The 16,512-nt window shown below is 52.2% G+C and overlaps 1 protein-coding gene across 9 annotated transcripts in view; it reads left to right on the top strand.

The window, feature by feature from the left end:
- CCDC33 (coiled-coil domain containing 33) overlaps positions 1-16,512 on the top strand; it is a 113,987-nt gene that overhangs the window by 65,445 nt on the left and 32,030 nt on the right. For all 9 annotated transcript variants that reach the window (XR_008299039.1, XR_008299038.1, XR_008299040.1 and 6 more), the window contains one exon: positions 5,023-5,211. Coding sequence is in view for 5 of the 9 variants with exons in the window: in XM_053223730.1 (XP_053079705.1) it covers positions 5,023-5,211 (189 nt within the window). In the remaining 4 variants the exon portion in view is untranslated. The remainder of the gene's footprint in view (positions 1-5,022; positions 5,212-16,512) is intronic.

Below are 16,512 nucleotides of genomic sequence, written 5' to 3'. Positions count from 1 at the left end.
GGGAAAAGATTAAATGCAAAAAGACCAGGTTTCAAGCTAACAAGAGCGAGCCCACAGGCTCTCCAGTCAGCTATAGCTAGGGCTCTATTTAATACTAAAATCCTTGCCAGAATTTTTAAATATCCTTATCATTGGCTCCCCTCCCCTGACCCCCAACTTGCTTTTAGATTAACCTTCTGATACCATTTTCTGGAGAATAAATTATGGCCCCAATGAGGATTAACACTCAGGCCCTTCTTTGCTGGCAGACAGACTCAGAGCTTCAAACCCCACCGCAGCTGCAAGACCATGCGGGATGCCGTAATGAGGCTTGTGATATGCATGGGAGGCAGCAAGCCCTCTTGGAGGGGCCCGTTTTCAGAGCCTCGCCTTCAGCTGAAGAGATAAGAACCTACAACTGGGGCCACAGGAAATGACAAAGCAGTGACTGATCGGGGAGCTGCTGCACAGGGCTCATTATGGTGCTTGCCAGCGGGTGAGACACCCTTATCAGGGAGTAAATTGCATCAGGCCTCCTGAATTACTAGCGATTGGAAGCAGATTTCTTGGGACGCACTTTGTTAGATACCTAATGAGCGGGATACAGGCAGGCAGAGCCCAAGGCCGGCGGGGCGGGGGACAAATGTCTTTGTTAAACAGAATTTGTCAGTTTCCGCTCCAGGCTCCCTGGGGAGGGTTCAGGGCCAGCTAATTGAATTAAGAGCAAGTGCGCTCCAGCGAGAAGGCTCAGGGCGGGGCAAGAGGCGGGCAGGCCGGAAGGCGGGCGCTTTCAGCACCAAGGACAGCAGCTGCATCCTGGCTAGTCTGTAATTGCCAGGGCCGCTGGAACTGTTGCATTTTGCATGATCAGGGATTTAGGGGATGGAGTCGGTAGGAGGGAGGCAGAAGATGTTAGGAGAGGAGGACGAAACAGGTGACCCAAGAAGCCTGGAGCCTGTGATGCTATTGGCCTGGTCTGTCTCAAAAGACCCTCCTCTGCAGGCAGGCAACAGTGAGGGCTGAGAGGCATAAGGAAGGGGTGTCTTCTCTCCACCACGACACTCACGTGGTGTGGGGCAGCTGCGGAGCACAAGCAGTCGTGGGATGCGCATCGAGTCTGAGCCAGTGCATGGCTGTGCATTGCTTTGAGCTTTCAAAGTAGGTCTCCAATTACATCTCTAATGAAGCAGGACATGCTGCAGCCACGGAACCACAGAGGGAGAGGCCACTTGTCAGCCCAACGCTCCCTCAGCCAGCAGGGCAAGGTCTGCCAAATAGAAAAGCAAACAAGCAGGCTTATAGGGCTAGCAGACTCCATCCCCACCTGTAAGAAAGGAGGAGAGCTAGGAAAGGCTGGGCTTACATAGGGAGGATTTAGTCCCCAAGGCTCTACCCCCTCCTCATCCCCATTTAAGCATTATCCTCTTCCCCCATCCTCCACCTTGACCACCCACCATTTCCAGCAGCCTGGCCCCTTCCTTTAGCCCCAGACAAGCTCCCCTCTCATGAGAAGCAAGGAAAGGAGGGCAAAATCACCTCCCCAAAACGTGGGCAGATTGAGACTGAGGAGTCTAAATAGGCAATATTGGGAAAAAGGAATGATTAGGGAGCATTCAGGCACTGTGTGGGACATTGTGGTCCTCCTGGCACCCCTTGTATGACCAGACTACCTCCTTTAGGGCTTGTACTGTATGGAAATATAAAGATTTTTCTGTAAAGGTCACCCACTGACTTGCCCCCAGGCCAGAATGGATCCTGGTGAAGTTGATTAGAGCAGGGGACTAGAATTGTGGGCAGGAGTCCCCTTCCTCCCTCACCACTACATGTACATCTCTTCAGAAGCTGACTCAGCTTGGTAGATAGCGGAAGAACATTCTTGGTCAAGGGCATATGAACATATGAGTAGCTGCACTCCCCTGCTAGAACTTCCAAACAAGTTCTCAAGGTCTATTTGTAGGAGAATGTAGGGCAGTCAAGCTTCCAAGACCCCAGACACATCTAAATGGGGCACTGTAAGTGGCAATCTGCCTTTCTTTTGAAAAAAAAAAATTTAAGTACCTAATAAGTACCCAGCTCTGATCAGGGGCACAGTAAATGTCAGGTCTGGGCCACTGAGTTTACCCAACTGGTGCTGAACCCACACAGGGTGGATGTCAGGGAGACAGGTCTGGGGGAGGGGACACCCTCTGCAATGTGTCCCTGCTTTAGAACTGATGGGGCTCCTCTGGAGACCTCTCCCTTGATTTCATTACTTCCACTTCCTCCCCTAACTGGATTAGATGGCAGTCTATGAAATCCAGGGCATTGAGATTGGCTTTCTGCCTGGAAATGAGGAGAAATGTCATTATAGGTCCTGAATCAGCATCTCGCCTCAGCCCCAGCGGCCACCTGGTCAATGGGGACTTAGTCTTTGCCCTGGCTAGTTGTTCTTCCCTTCATTCTCTCCTGCATCCATCTACCTATGCATGCATCTGCTGTGTATTCCATAGTTCTCCTGCTATAGCCAATTTGGTGTTTAGCTGTTCAGAACAGGAGACACATGTGGTGCCTTTTCCTATCTAAAACACAGAGATAAGGCAACCCCAAATCACCTGACTCAGATGCTACACAGAGGCACTGGGTGTGCTCAGTGGGGAGCCTCTAAAGGAATCTTGCCCTCCGGTGGGGCGCCTGGGTGGCTCAGTAGGTTGAGCAGTTGAGCTTCAACTTAGGTCATGATCTCGCAGTTCCTGAGTTCAAGCCCTGTGTCGGGCTCTGTGCTGACAGCTCAGAGCCTGGAGCCTGCTTCAGATTCTGTGTCTCACTCTCTCTGCCCTTCCTTTGCTCTCTCGCTCTCTCTCTCAAGACTAAATAAACGTTAAAAAAATTTTTTTAAAGGAATCTTGCCCTCCCTAAACTATAGCCACTGGGAGAGGCAGGGGAGAGAGATAGGAGGCCTAAAGCTCAGAGACAAAACAGGCCTAGCAGTTTGGGTTATGAAACACAATAGGTGGGATGCCTGGGTGGCTCCGTTGGTTAGGCGACCGACTTCGGCTGAGGTCGTGATCTCACAGTCTGTGAGTTCGAGCCCCGTGTTAGGCTCTGTGCTGACAGCCCAGAGCCTGGAGCCTACTTCAGATTCTGTGTCTCCTGCTCTCTCTACCCCTCCCCTGCTCACGCTCTATGTGTCTCTCTCAATAATAAATAAACATTAAAAAAACTTTTTTTAAACCACAATAGGTACCAAAATCAGCCTCAAGGTCACCCAATGCTCCACACTTCTCATTCCAAGAGTCCTCATATAGCTGCTTTCTCTTTGGAATTATCTGTCCTTGTACCCATCTGACAGGAGTGGGAGATGAGACCCATACTGGACTGGATGCCTCTGTCCTTGTACCACTATCCATCCCTTACTCTACTGACATAAGCCTGAAAAGACTTCATGTTAATGAATTCCTGCATACCAAATTTTACTTTTTTTAAGTTTATTTATTTTGAGAGGGGAGGAGGGGAAGAGATAGAGGGAGAGAGAGAATCCCAAGTAGGCTCCACGCTCAGGGCAGAGCCCGACTCGGGGCTCGATCCCACGACCCTGGGATCATGACCTGAGCCAAAATCAGGAGTTGGATACCCAACCAACTGGGTCACCCAGGTGCCCCCCTAAATTGTATTTTATAAGGGCATAAAGGAATCATTATTTAAAGGATCTGAGTGGTAACGTTAAGCATCCTTGTCCTGATTCATCTGTCTCATATGTGTGGATTTTCATATAGAGTTTACACTTAAAGAGAGGCCCACCTGTACTCATTCTCTCTGTTTGTTCAGGGTCAGGCATTCAGGCACCTGTAATGCTGAGAACATCTGTCCTGGTTGGCACTGTGCCCATTGTTCTCTCAGCTTCTGGTGCAGACGATGCCATATTTCTCTGCTACATGGCCATGACAGAATTCCAACAATTGATATAGGAAAGACCTTTGAGGTCCCTACAGCCTTTGAACAACGGGCATGTGTTAGGGCTAACCATGGATTTCCAAAAGAGCTTTAAAGTAACCTCTCCCCAAAGGGAGCCTAACACATGTCCCTAAGCCCAGGGAACTTAAAATTTGAACAAAAAAATAAAAATGGCAAATAAGCCTGGAATTAGAGAACAGTGTAAGAGCAGAGAGAGCCAGCTGCTGGGCTGGAAGGTCCCAGGAAAGCTTTGTGCAAGTATGGGTGGAGGCCATCAAGATTTCATGGAGAGGCTGAGTTGTAGACAAGCAGAGATGAGAGAAATAGTCATGCCAAGGGAAGAAGAGAAGGGGAAAAAGAACAGGGAAGGCCAAAGAGGAGGCCCAGTGGAGTACAGAGAGAGGAGACTAATGGGTTATAATATGGGGAAGGTAACAGCAGAGATGGAATGGAAAAGAAATCTACCCAGCAAAGGGTGTCAAAGGAGCTTGGAGATTTTAGAGGCTATTGTTACTGCACCAAGTATGAGAGTCCTAGATGGCATGGTTTATTTATTCTTGTGACAAATATTTACTGAGCACTTACAATGAGGCAGACACTAGGGATAAACAAAGTATCTGCTCACATGTCACTTCCGTTCCTAGTGTGGGTACTAGAGGAGGGAGACAGACAGCATTTTTTGAAAGTTAATTTTCTGGTAGAGTTAAGTACTCTGGACAGTAAAATGGGATAATGTGAATAGAGAGTATATTGGAGCAGGGCTGACTTTAGAGAGGATAAGCCTCTATCTTGAAGGCCAGGGCCTCTCTAGAAAGATCACATCTGGGCTGCGACCTGAATGATGAGAAGGGGACAGCCATGTAAAGACTCATGAGACTTCTGGGCAGAGAGAAAAACAGATGTAAAGGCCCTGAGGCAGGAAAGAGCTTGGCATGTTGGGGGAATGCCAAGGACAGTGTGGTAAGACCCCACGGAGCAAGGGGGCAGGTGCTAAGAGGTAGACAGGGGCCAAGCCTGCAGGGCCTCCTGAGCCAGGAGGAGGAGAGGCTTGGGGGTCTCGTGAGCACACTTGTGGTAGAAAGACAGAAATTTCTTTGCACCTTCTCTCCCCAGAAGCCAGAAAACTTCTTGACACCAAACAACAGCAAGGTTCTGCCCATCCTAGACCCCAAGGTCTTAGATGAGAAGCTGGGTACCATCCATGCGTCCAACACCCTGGTGAGCTCTACAATGGACTGTAGCACATCTGCCTCTCAGGAAGCAGAGGAAGAACCTCTGGTGCCCAAGATATCCCACGAAATGGTGAGTGTCTCCACCTAGTGCTAGGAGGACCAGAGCGGTAATAAGGGCCACAGAGAAGAGGTTTGACTGCCACCTGATTCATTCCATAGGTGGCAAGTAAGACTTCCCTTCAGATATACTCTGTGAGTGACTCACCCCAAAGCTAAACTGGTAGAAGGTATGGATTCTTTATCTTACAGTTTCTTCACCTTTTGAATGGAACTCTCACACAATTTCCTTCAAAGCACACCCTTGCAACACTTGTAAGGCAGGGATCCATTGACTCACGTATTGATCAACCCAGAACTTTCTCAGGAGCAGGTCCACTGGGTAATGGGAAGCCCCTTTGAGTCATTGGCTTCCTTTTTATTTATTTTGAGAGAAAGAGAGAGAGAGAGAGAGAGAGAGAGAGAGAAAGAATGAGCAAGAGAGAGCAGAGAGGGGGGAGAGGGAGAGAATCCCAAGCAGGCTACATACATGCTGTTACTGCAGAGCCCGACACAGGGCTCAAACCTGTGAACCACAAGATCATGACCTGAGCCAAAATCAAGAGTCAGACGGATGCTCAACTGATTGAGCCACCCAGGTACCCCATTAGTTTTAATTTCTAAAAGAAGAAATTGGGACTTAAAGAAAAGAGGACACCATCTTTGATTACAAAGTCTGTGTCCTTGGTCATGGGAGCTGCAGTGGCTTCCTATTGCCAGTTGACCAGATGCTGGGAAAGGGTTGGTAAAGATGGCCAAGGCGGTATCTTAATTTGGTGAGGAGTCGGTGCTGAATCCTGGCCCCTTGATGCAGAGAGCTTAAGAACAGGCTACCAAAAGACAGTCCAGTTGAAGTCCCCACTTGGGGTTCCACCCCAATGACCGTGGGTGAATTCACATGTGGTTTCCTTCCCTCTTCCACAGCGGATCCCATGGGGAACGCTGCTCAGAAAGATCCTGAGAAAAGGCCCAAGCAAGGCCACCAGTCCATAGGGAAGCCCTCGGCCTCCTCTTCTCAGGACCTGCCCCTCTCCACCGACAGCCTCCACATCTTCCCCTGGCACTTCTGCACCTTTCTGGAACGTGTCCCATCAGATGAATAGAAAGGGTTGCTATCTGCTGGGTGTGCCCAGGATGCTCCCACATGGGTGCACTAGACTGCAGCCTGAGAAAACAAGCTGAGTAACTTTTGAGCAAGAGACCGAGTAACTGAGCAAGAAACTGAGCAACAAAGGGAGGGGGAGAAATAAGTGGCCCAAGAGCACTAAGACAAGATTCTAGAAGGCTCTGAGTGCATGCAGGGGGGCTTAGGGCTCCCCTATACCCACGGACTATCAGAGGTGTTGTGATTCTGGAAATCTCCCCAGCACTCCTATTGGTGGGCTGGTTCCTCCACCCTCCCCCTTGCTGGGCACCTGGCAAGATGTTGGTAAATACTTACTGGGCCTTGTGATAGAACCCCTGGCTAGACAGCAAGGGCATCCAAAAGAACCTTAGAGAGCATCTAGTCCAATCTCCTAATTTTATGAAGGATGGCCATGAGGAGGCTCTGAGGTGGGATGACCCTGCCCAAGGCTTCCTGACCCCACTATCCCATGCTGGCTTGCTTATAACCAGGTGAATACCAGAGAGTGGCAGAAGCCTACACACCCAGCCCTATACTGTTTGGCCAACCTCACACCACTGGGTCCCTCAGACCCAGTGAGTCTGTACTGAATACATATAGTATTCAGTACAGTGGGCCTGCTCTTTCCCCTTGCCCATCACAGCCTTCCTCAGGCCCAGCCTGTTCCCTCCTTGATCCTGACTCTTGGTTCCATTCCATTTTCCCTCCCTCCCTTGCCTTTGTCCTCCAACCCATTATTCGTCCCTTCCTTCCTTCCTCTCTCTGTCTCTCTCTCTCTCCCTCTCTCGGCTTGGATTTACCATCTGGCTATTCCCACCTCGGACTCTCTGCCCTAGTTGGGTCCTGGAGACCCAGCCCCCAGCTCCAGCTCCTACCCACTCACCAGAGCCTGCCAGGACCAGGGCAGGACCCAGACATTCACATGCCCAGCAGAGCCCCGTCACAAGCAATTGAACGTGGGTGGGTAACAACAATCTGTAGCTCCGTGAAATCACAGGTAGCCATGTAGCAATGGGTCACTGTTTCATAGCAACCAAGCAAAATTACATAGCAATAGACAAGCTCATTCACGCAACCAAGAGACAAAGCGACAAGCAATAGAACACAGTGAAGGAGCAGTGGAGTATAGTTGCATAGTGGTAGACCCAAGCCATACAGTGATATTAAACAGCACTGTATTATAGGAGATGCAGTCATAGAACATAGTAACGAGCATAGAACACAGCGTGTAAGCTGCGGACAGAGTCACAGAGCAGGAGGAGACACTCGACTAACACTGGAACACATCTGGGTGGCGATGGTGCCATCACAGTGTATGACGCCTGGATGTGAGGTCAGCAGCAGAGCCTGGGGGGTGGCAGTGGGCCCCAGTGACATGGCAGGTGACAACCTACCTCCCTCGGCTCTCTGACTCTGTGTTCAGGCTGTGAGCCTCTCGGTGGCACCAGATTCCTGGAGCGTGGTTTGTCTGAGTTTAGTCTTGTAGCACATTTCCAGAGCCCAAGAAACAATTTTGCTTCTGAGTCCCTCCAGAGGCTACTCTGGCTTAATAAGAAATGGAACATTTTCTGGAGAAAGGAGCACCTTGGGAAGGGAGAAGGAAGTGGAGGGGACACATGGTCTGTTGCCCTCTCTGCCGGGAGCCACAGATGCTTCCCACTGCCCCAGGGCCTGCCAGTCTCACCTCTGTGGCCCCAACAAGCCCACTTGGCACCCATTCCCAAGTGCACCCATGGGTCCGCCTTCATTCTTCATTCTCAGCTGCAACTCTTCCATCTGGGGCTGGTTTTATTTTTTTTTTATTTTTTTAAATTTTTTTTTAATTTTTTTTCCAATATATGAAGTTTATTGTCAAATTGATTTCCATACAACACCCAGTGCTCATCCCAAAAGGTGCCCCCCTCAATACCCATCACCCACCCTCCCCTCCCTCCCACCCCCCATCAACCCTCAGTTTGTTCTCAGTTTTTAAGAGTCTCTTATGCTTTGCCTCTCTCCCACTCTAACCTCTTTTTTTTTTTTTCCTTCCCCTCCCCCATGGGTTTCTGTTAAGTTTCTCAGGATCCACATAAGAGTGAAACCATATGGTATCTGTCTTTCTCTGTATGGCTTATTTCACTTAGCATAACACTCTCCAGTTCCATTCACGTTGCTACAAAGGGCCATATTTCATTCTTTCTCATTGCCACGTAGTACTCCATTGTGTATATAAACCACAATTTCTTTATCCATTCATCAGTTGATGGACATTTAGGCTCTTTCCAGAATTCAGCTATTGTTGAGAGTGCTGCTACAAACATTGGGGTACATGTGCCCCTATGCATCAGCACTCCTGTATCCCTTGGGTAAATTCCTAGCAGTGCTATTGCTGGGTCATAGGGTAGGTCTATTTTTAATTTTTTGAGGAACCTCCACACTGTTTTCCAGAGTGGCTGCACCAATTTGCATTCCCACCAACAGTGCAAGAGGGTTCCCGTTTCTCCACATCCTCTCCAGCATCTATAGTCTCCTGATTTGTTCATTTTGGCCACTCTGACTGGCGTGAGGTGATATCTGAGTGTGGTTTTGATTTGTATTTCCCTGATGAGGAGCGACGTTGAGCATCTTTTCATGTGCCTGTTGGCCATCCGGATGTCTTCTTTAGAGAAGTGTCTATGCGTGTTTTCTAATCTGGGGCTGGTTTTAACACAGGCCTTTCAGGCTCCACTTTGTCCATGTGGGGCAAAGCTCCTGTCCTGAGTGGACCCACCAGAGCCAGGGTTCTGCAGGTGTGATCTCAGGTCAAGTGTAAGGGCCCAGGCAGAGCTAAAGGAAGTCTTCACCTCCCTTTTGAGCAACCCAGGAAGTCTTTTTTGGAAGAGCTAGGCTTCTGAGTGTGAAGAGTGTGATGTTAAGACTTGTCTTGAACATGGCAATTCCCAAATATTAAACAACTTGCAAGTGGTCCCCTTCACCCCCATCCCTCCTGAGCCCACTTCATGCTGAGCCAGGCAATGTCAAGAGCAGGTAAGATGAGGGGCTCCGTGCAGTCTCCAGACAGGCCTGGTTCCATTCACAAAGGGCTTATAAAGCACCTGTCGTGTGCCAGGATTCACCATTCCCCCGGCAGCTCTATCATCAAGCACTTCCTCCAACCTTCCAGAAAACCAGAACTCCCTACCCCTTCCAGGTTCCTAGTTGCTCTGTCCAGCTGTGTGGGGGGCAGGGTGGTGGAGGAAGAAGCCAAGGCCCTGAGTCTGGAAGTTCCCAGCAGGTAGGAGCAAGCCACACTTCAGGAAACAACAGAGTAACCCAGGGTAGGCACACAGGAAATATTTGGCGAGGGATAAATGGCAAAGGGGCATGGCTGAGACAGTTTATCTTCTTAAGTGCCACACTTACCCAGCATTGCTGGGCACACCTAGTAAGCCCTCAGTACAGAGAGAGGAACGGAGGCAGAAGTACTCAGTTGCTATTCAAGAAATGTGTGATCAGTGCTGTTTCTAGTGTAGAAATTCCAGCACAGGGACATTACCCTCCTCTCTCTGGCCCTCTCCCTCCATTCTCCCCCAACACACCCCTTCTTTTCTCCCTCTCCCCCGCCCTTATTTCTGCCTCTCCCTGCTTCTGCCTTTTTTCAGTTATTTCTATTTCTTTTTGATTCTCTGGCTTTCTCTCTCTCTCTGACTCCCCCTATCCCCCCCTTTCCTCCTGTGCTCAGAGGAGATTTGTGGCAGACCAGAGGGCCCTCATACCAGCAGATGAATAATTGACAAGGGTTGTTTAAAGATTCAGTGGAGTTTTCTCAACCTCACCACACTGGAATAACTCATCTCTTTCATTCTGTCTTTGAAAGCCTTTCCCCCTCCCTCCATCTCTCCCCTTCCTGGCCCCCACGTGCCCGCCCCCGCTTTCGCACAGCTTCTGTCTCTTCTCCTGTCTTAAATCTGCTGGACCCCAGAATGATCCCTTGGTCCTCATTTCTTTAACTTCACTTACTGGCTGCGCCACCCCATTTAACCTCTGCTAAGGGTGGTAAGTTGACTTCTGCTCCTCTGGACACCATTGCCCCAAGAGAGGGGGCCCCATTTCATGGGCAAGGACGGGGAGGAAGGCCTGAGGATTGGTGACCTCTCCCAGGCCACACAGCAGCAGGGGCGGGGTCCGGACCGCAGGTAGGCAGGAGACCCCCCAGCCAGGTGGAGAGGTGCCAGCCCTGCCACACCTTCCCAAGGTGGCTGTGAGCACTTTGCATCCCTGAGCTTTGACAGCACAGGAAAACTGCACACCCTGCTCTAAGTGCCCCTTAGGGCCAGATGGGGCAGGTGAGGGGCCTTCATAAAGGGGGGCTGGCCGTGCAGCAGAGATACCTGGGAGCATGGTCCTGCATGCCTGCCTGGCATGGCCCCAGGGTGCCCAACCACCCCTGCCCAGATCTGAGGCATCCCAGAGCCGTAGGACTTGTGGTGCTAAACCAGAGACAGTCTCACCCTGCATGGCCTGGGAGCTCCCCTGACCTGGGCCTGCTCCACTCACGGTTGCCACGCCCTTGCCCTCTGAGCCCCATAGCGACAGGGCACACACCCTCTGCCCACCCAGCTCTGCTCCACGTGGTCCCCTGCTCTCACAGAGCTCTCTGCACCTCCTTAAAGTGACCTTGAGCTCTCTTCCCCTCCCTGATCCCCAGTTCCTTTCCTCCATTGGCAGAGGAGGTTGGAGCAGATGTTCCGGGGTCCCTTGGGGCCCCTGCACTGTGACTGGGGCCATGGTCTTGCCTTTGGCCCCCCTCCAGGATGAGGTCTGCAGGCTGGTGAGGCTGAGAGGCTCAGACCAGGCCCTGCTCCTCAGGCACCACCTGGTGGCAGGTGATGGGTCCTGAGCAGGAGCCTCCTGCAGCCACAGGCAGTGGTTAACCTGATGACACTGCCCACGTTGGTCACTTGCAGGAATGTCTGCCTGGGATGGTGGTATCACAAAGCCCAGGAGCCTGGCATTGGCCCCCATGAGCTGGAGTGACACTGGGAGGCAGATCACCCAGGTCCTGTGTCTAAGCCCACCAGGGGACCCCAATACTTTGGAATCAGAGACAGACAAAGAAAGTACAGCCAGCAGCCTCCAATCAGATGCCCCCAACTCTCAGGCCACGCCACAGAAACCACCAGACACGTCCCCCAAACACCACCTTATCCCTCTAGCTCCCCAACTCCACTGCCCAGTGCTCATGGCCCCAGTTTGCCAGGTCAGTCTTCTGTCCCGTCACCTCCACAAGTACCCCTGTCCCATCTGTCCCCATGGCCAGAGGCCCAGGTAAGGGCATGTGTTCATCACGCACAAGCACCATATCACGCCCACCCCACCCACCCCTCCAGGCCCAGCTCCCGCAGGCAGGAAGTCCTCTCAGGGATCCAGCCCTCCACGGTTCTGCCCCTGCACTCCTGCGACCCCTAAGTTGTGAGCCCTGAGTGCTGACACTGGGGGTGGATTCCTGAAAACAGATCTTGTGAGTGTGCCACAGTCACAGCTCCCGGGCTCAGCTGAAGCCCTCATCAGCTCCTGACTCTACCTCTCCTGACTCTTCTTCTCTGCCTCTACCAGTTCCTACACATACAGAAAAGCAGAGAGACACAGAAAGAGAGACAGAGAGAGGGCAAGTTCACCAGCATTTGAGGAAGGGAGGGAGGCGAGAAAAGTGGAAAGGAAGAAATAAGGAGCCCGTCCTACATGGACCCTGTTGTCTCCCCCTGCGGCCCCTCCTCCCCTCCTCTCCATGCAGCTCTGGAAGGCTTTGGTCTGTCCCCACCACTCAAGATCTGTGTGACCTTGGATAAATCAGTCCATCTCTCTGGGCCTGTCTCCTCATGGTTAAGTAGAGGGAATGCTCTCCCCTGTCCCGCTCTTGAGGCTGTGAGGACTGATAATAGCGGATGGCAGTGTGTTGGAAAGTGAAGGGCTGTCCACTGTGCAGGAGGCTTATGATGAGTCACTGTGTTCATGAGTCCTTGCAGGGGGGGTGTGGGGGCGGAGGGGGGAGGCCTGCAAATCTTGCAAATCCTGCAAATCCTGCAGGCCTCCGCCCTCTGACCCTTTCTCCAGAAGGGACGTTCCCAGACCCCCGGCCCACTCCTCTCCCCTCCTTGCCCCCGCCCTCTGAGTCTCTGGTGGGCCATTCTCCTCCCCCATCCATCACCTGGGACTAAAGAGATTAATAAACAAGACTCATAACTCAGCTGCCGGGATGCAGCAGATATTTACGGCTCCGTTTCAATTTGCAGAGAGATTAAGTGTTTGTCGATTTATTGTCTCTCGGTGTGTGTGAGCGCTGAGCAAGGCCCCCCCGCAGGCCAGCTGCCCTCCCCCACTCCACATACTCACAGCACTTATGGGTGCACCACCCTCTGCCTGGTCCCTAGAGCAGGTGGGGAGCCTGGTGCAGCCCAGCACGGGAAAGCCACTGGCCTCTGGAGTGGGCTTGTCTTCCTGATCAACTTGACCAAAGGAGCAAGTGACCTTGGCCCCAGGAAAGGGCATCCAGGCCCATGGAACAGGGTTATTGGACAAGATGGGGGTACCCTCCTTAGATGATTCAGAGGGTCCTTCCTGGGCTTTCTCCATACCCATCTCTCCCCAGGGGGCAGGGGTCCAAGGGGCTGGTTAAATGCACCCCAGAGCCCAAGGCCCACAATTCTAGATCACTTTCTAGGTAGCCAAGACCTGAGAATTCCCTGCTCAGATGGACCTGAGCCTGCCCTTGAGAGCCATGCCGGCCTCTTCCCAAAGCCCACCCTCCCCAGAGCCCAGTACTTTCAGGGAGAAGCACCACTAGGCCCAGGGGATGGCCCCTTGGGGAAGGAGTGTGGCACATGCTGAGAGACTGTCTCAGGACCCACAGACATTAGGGACTGGATCTGGACAGTGGGAGGTACACGTCCAATGAGAAAGCCTCCCAGCCCAGCTGGGGAGGAGTCTGCAGGGACCACAGAGAGTGAGACAGCATGGGGAGGCTGCTAAGAAAGGGGCACCAGCCCCAGGGGTGCCCCAAGGATAAGAGTGCTTGAGGAGCCAAGAAGGGGACACAGCAAACCAATGTCAAGTATGCCTGCACCCCCATGGACCCTGAGCTTCCTCTCTCCTCCCCTGTTGACTTTGTAGTCTGACACATGTATTCATTCATTCATTCATTTGGCCAGCTTTTTTCACATGTGCCCTGTTACCCTGCCCTGCAGAGCCCTCTAATCTGTGCAGCTGTCGGACATTTGAGTCCGGTCTCTACCACTCAAGAGCTGTGTGACCTTGGATAAATTGTTCCACCCCTCTGGGCCTGTGGCATCTGTTAAGTGGAGGGAATACTCTCCCTGTACCTGACTGTCGAGGCTTTGGAGAGAATGGAGAGATTGACAAGAGAGCGGATGGCAGTGCACAGGAAACTGAAGGGCTGTCCACTTTGCAGGAGGTTTATTAAAGGCCACTGTGTTCGTGGACCCTTCGAGCTGGGGGAAGGGGGGGGGGTAGCAACATGACTCACCCAGGCCTCCCCTCTGACCCTTCTCTGGAAGCACATCCCCAAGCTCAGTGATAGTAACATAAAGATAACTCCCTACAGGGGCACCTGGGTGGCTCAGTTGGTTGAACTTCCGACTTGGGCTCAGGTCATGATCTCACAGCTTGTGAGTTTGAGCTCCTCATCAGGCCGTATGCTGACAGCTCAGAGCCTGGAGCCTGCTTCAGATTCTGTGTCTCCCTCTCTCTCTGCCCCACTCCCACTTGCACTGTGTCTCTCAAAAATGAATAAATGTTAAAAAAAATTTTTTTAAACCCACTTAAAAAAAAAAAGATAACTCCCTACAAAAGTCCTTGTCCTACAAAAGACACATGGGGAATCAGTGTGGGAGGGTGGCCAGGACTGGGGTGCAGTCGGCTCAGGAGACTGTGAGAGCACAGAGGGGAGTGTACCTACCCCCACCCCCACCCCATCCCGCCCCAGATGTCAGTCATCAGTAGTTGTTAGTATGAAAGCATGATAGATCTTTGATTTGCTAGTAGAAGTATAGGTTGGTGAACTTGTTCCTGCCAGAGGAATGTGTTGAGTCAAGATTACCTATGTCTGTCTGTCTGTCTGTCTGTCTGTCTCTGGGTCTCTCTCCCAGGTGGGGTCCTAGCCTGGGGTCTCACCAAGAGGCACTGTGGGGCCTTCATGCTAGTCCCTTCCCTCTCTGGACCTCTGTTTCTTTATCTGCAAAATGGGGAGAACCCATCCATGCAGTGAGAGATGAGGAAGTCTTAGGGCATGGAGGTTAGAATGGAGGGAACAGATGGGACAGTGAGTTGGCCAAACCAGGACCTGCCCCCAGCACCCAAACATCGGGCTGAGAGGAGATGTGGATGAGAGGCCCACTGGGGCAGAGCCTCCCCCAACCACCCTGCCCCCCTGCCCAGTGCAGAGAGAAAATTAACAGCTGATGGAGCGTGGGGTAGGAGGGGCACCGAGAGACCTGGGTCCGCCGACCAGAGCGGTCACCCTGGCTGCATGCCTCCCCTCTCTGGGCCCCAGCTTCCCCTCTGTGGAGTCAGAGACCTGGTCTTGGTGATTTGCCCTTTTTGTCCTAGCAAACAAGGCAGATGGAGATGGGATGGCCTCTGGCTCTGCTCCTTAGCAAGACCGCTGATGCATCCCTGTGTCATTGCCCATCTCCGCTCCTGATTGAACAGTGGGTGGGTGGGGCAGAAGTGCAGCTCTCCCGGTAAATAAAGCCAAGATGATGAGGCCATAAATTGCTGAAGGCTTGAATCATTGATTGGTGAGGGTGGGAGGGACTACAGAACCAGGGGTGACACCTGGGAACTGGGACCCATTCCTTCCACAAACTGCCAGCTTAGCCCTCCTTTTAACAATGCTAATTACATCCATCAATCTTTATTGAGCTCATACTCTGCTCCCCGAACTTTAGCCATAATCTCATTGCATCCTTGCACCAACCTGATGAAGGACGCACAGTTATCATCCCCACTTTAGAGGTGAGCAAACTACCGGAAGCTCAGTTAGCCCTCCCGGGACCATGGGGCAAGACAGAGGGAGAGCAGTCACTGGTCCAGCACAGGCATGGGGTCTCCAGCCCAGAGCCTGCTCCTGCAGCTGCCTTGGCCAAGCCTCATGACTCAGAAGTCAAGAGCCTGGTGAGCTTGACTCATCGTGTTCCCAGCCCATCTGTCTGGGCGGGAGGGCTGCCTCAGTTTCCTAGTCAAGAGCAAAACAGAGCTCTGTGGCTGCAGGTCCCCTCCCCAGGCCCACCCCAAACCTTTGAGAGCACAGGTGGAGACCTACACACCCTCTGTCTGAACCCCAAATAACTGAAAACTATGAATTAAGCTGTATCTGCCTCAACAAATACACCTTATTAACCACCTCAGAGAATTCCCAGATTCTATCTACGTTGGACCCTGGCTACATGGGGAGAGCGGCGCCCAGCCCCCAGCCCCCAGTCCCCCAGATCCTAGAAGATGGCCCCTTTCCTGTTAACCTGGCTCAGTTTCAGTCCCACACCTTAATGGCCCAATGACACATTGCCTTCAGGAGGATGGGCCCTGGAAGTCAGAGGGAATTACGGGGTCCCAGGTAACAGGCTGTGGTCTGGAAGGTGCTTAGGCTCTGGGTGGACATGTCTCCTTGGCCCTACCAACTCCTCAGCCCATGGGGAAGGTTGTGGCCCTAGGAGGCCCAGAGCAGGACCCTCAAACACACAGGGCCCAAGGCAGGGGCCCTGCTTGTCCAAGGCTAAGGGCCAAACAGCCCCTCCCCCATCTCTGTGACTCTATTAGGCTGTACTCCTGAGCTCCGATTAAATGCTTTTCAGTACAATCCAATTTCCCCCTGACATGGACTAGAAAAGCCCGGTCCCTGCGCGCGCGCGCGCACACACACACACACACACACAATACATTTGGTGTTAAATATCCAATCAGGTCCAAAGATAATAGAGAAGAGCCAGTTCACTCCCAGTTTAATCAGATAAAATGCGCATTCATCGGCTCCTGCCAGCGGCAGCCATCCCCTCCTCAGCCTCCAGGACTGAGAAGAGGGGGCGGGAGAGGCTGCAGGAGAAGGGCTGGAGCCCACGGGGAACTGTGGGGAGGAGACACGGGTTGAGTAGGTGGGCTGTGCCTTTAAATCTTCAAGGAGGGGGGACAGCATTGCCCACGGGGGACTAATTATCCTTCAGCCTTTAGCCAGCTCTT

This window comes from Acinonyx jubatus, chromosome B3 (genome assembly GCF_027475565.1).
Source record: "Acinonyx jubatus isolate Ajub_Pintada_27869175 chromosome B3, VMU_Ajub_asm_v1.0, whole genome shotgun sequence".
NCBI classification, from domain to species: domain Eukaryota; kingdom Metazoa; phylum Chordata; class Mammalia; order Carnivora; family Felidae; genus Acinonyx; species Acinonyx jubatus.
Note: the sequence above shows the minus strand (reverse complement) of the source record. Positions and strands in the feature narration are given on the sequence as shown.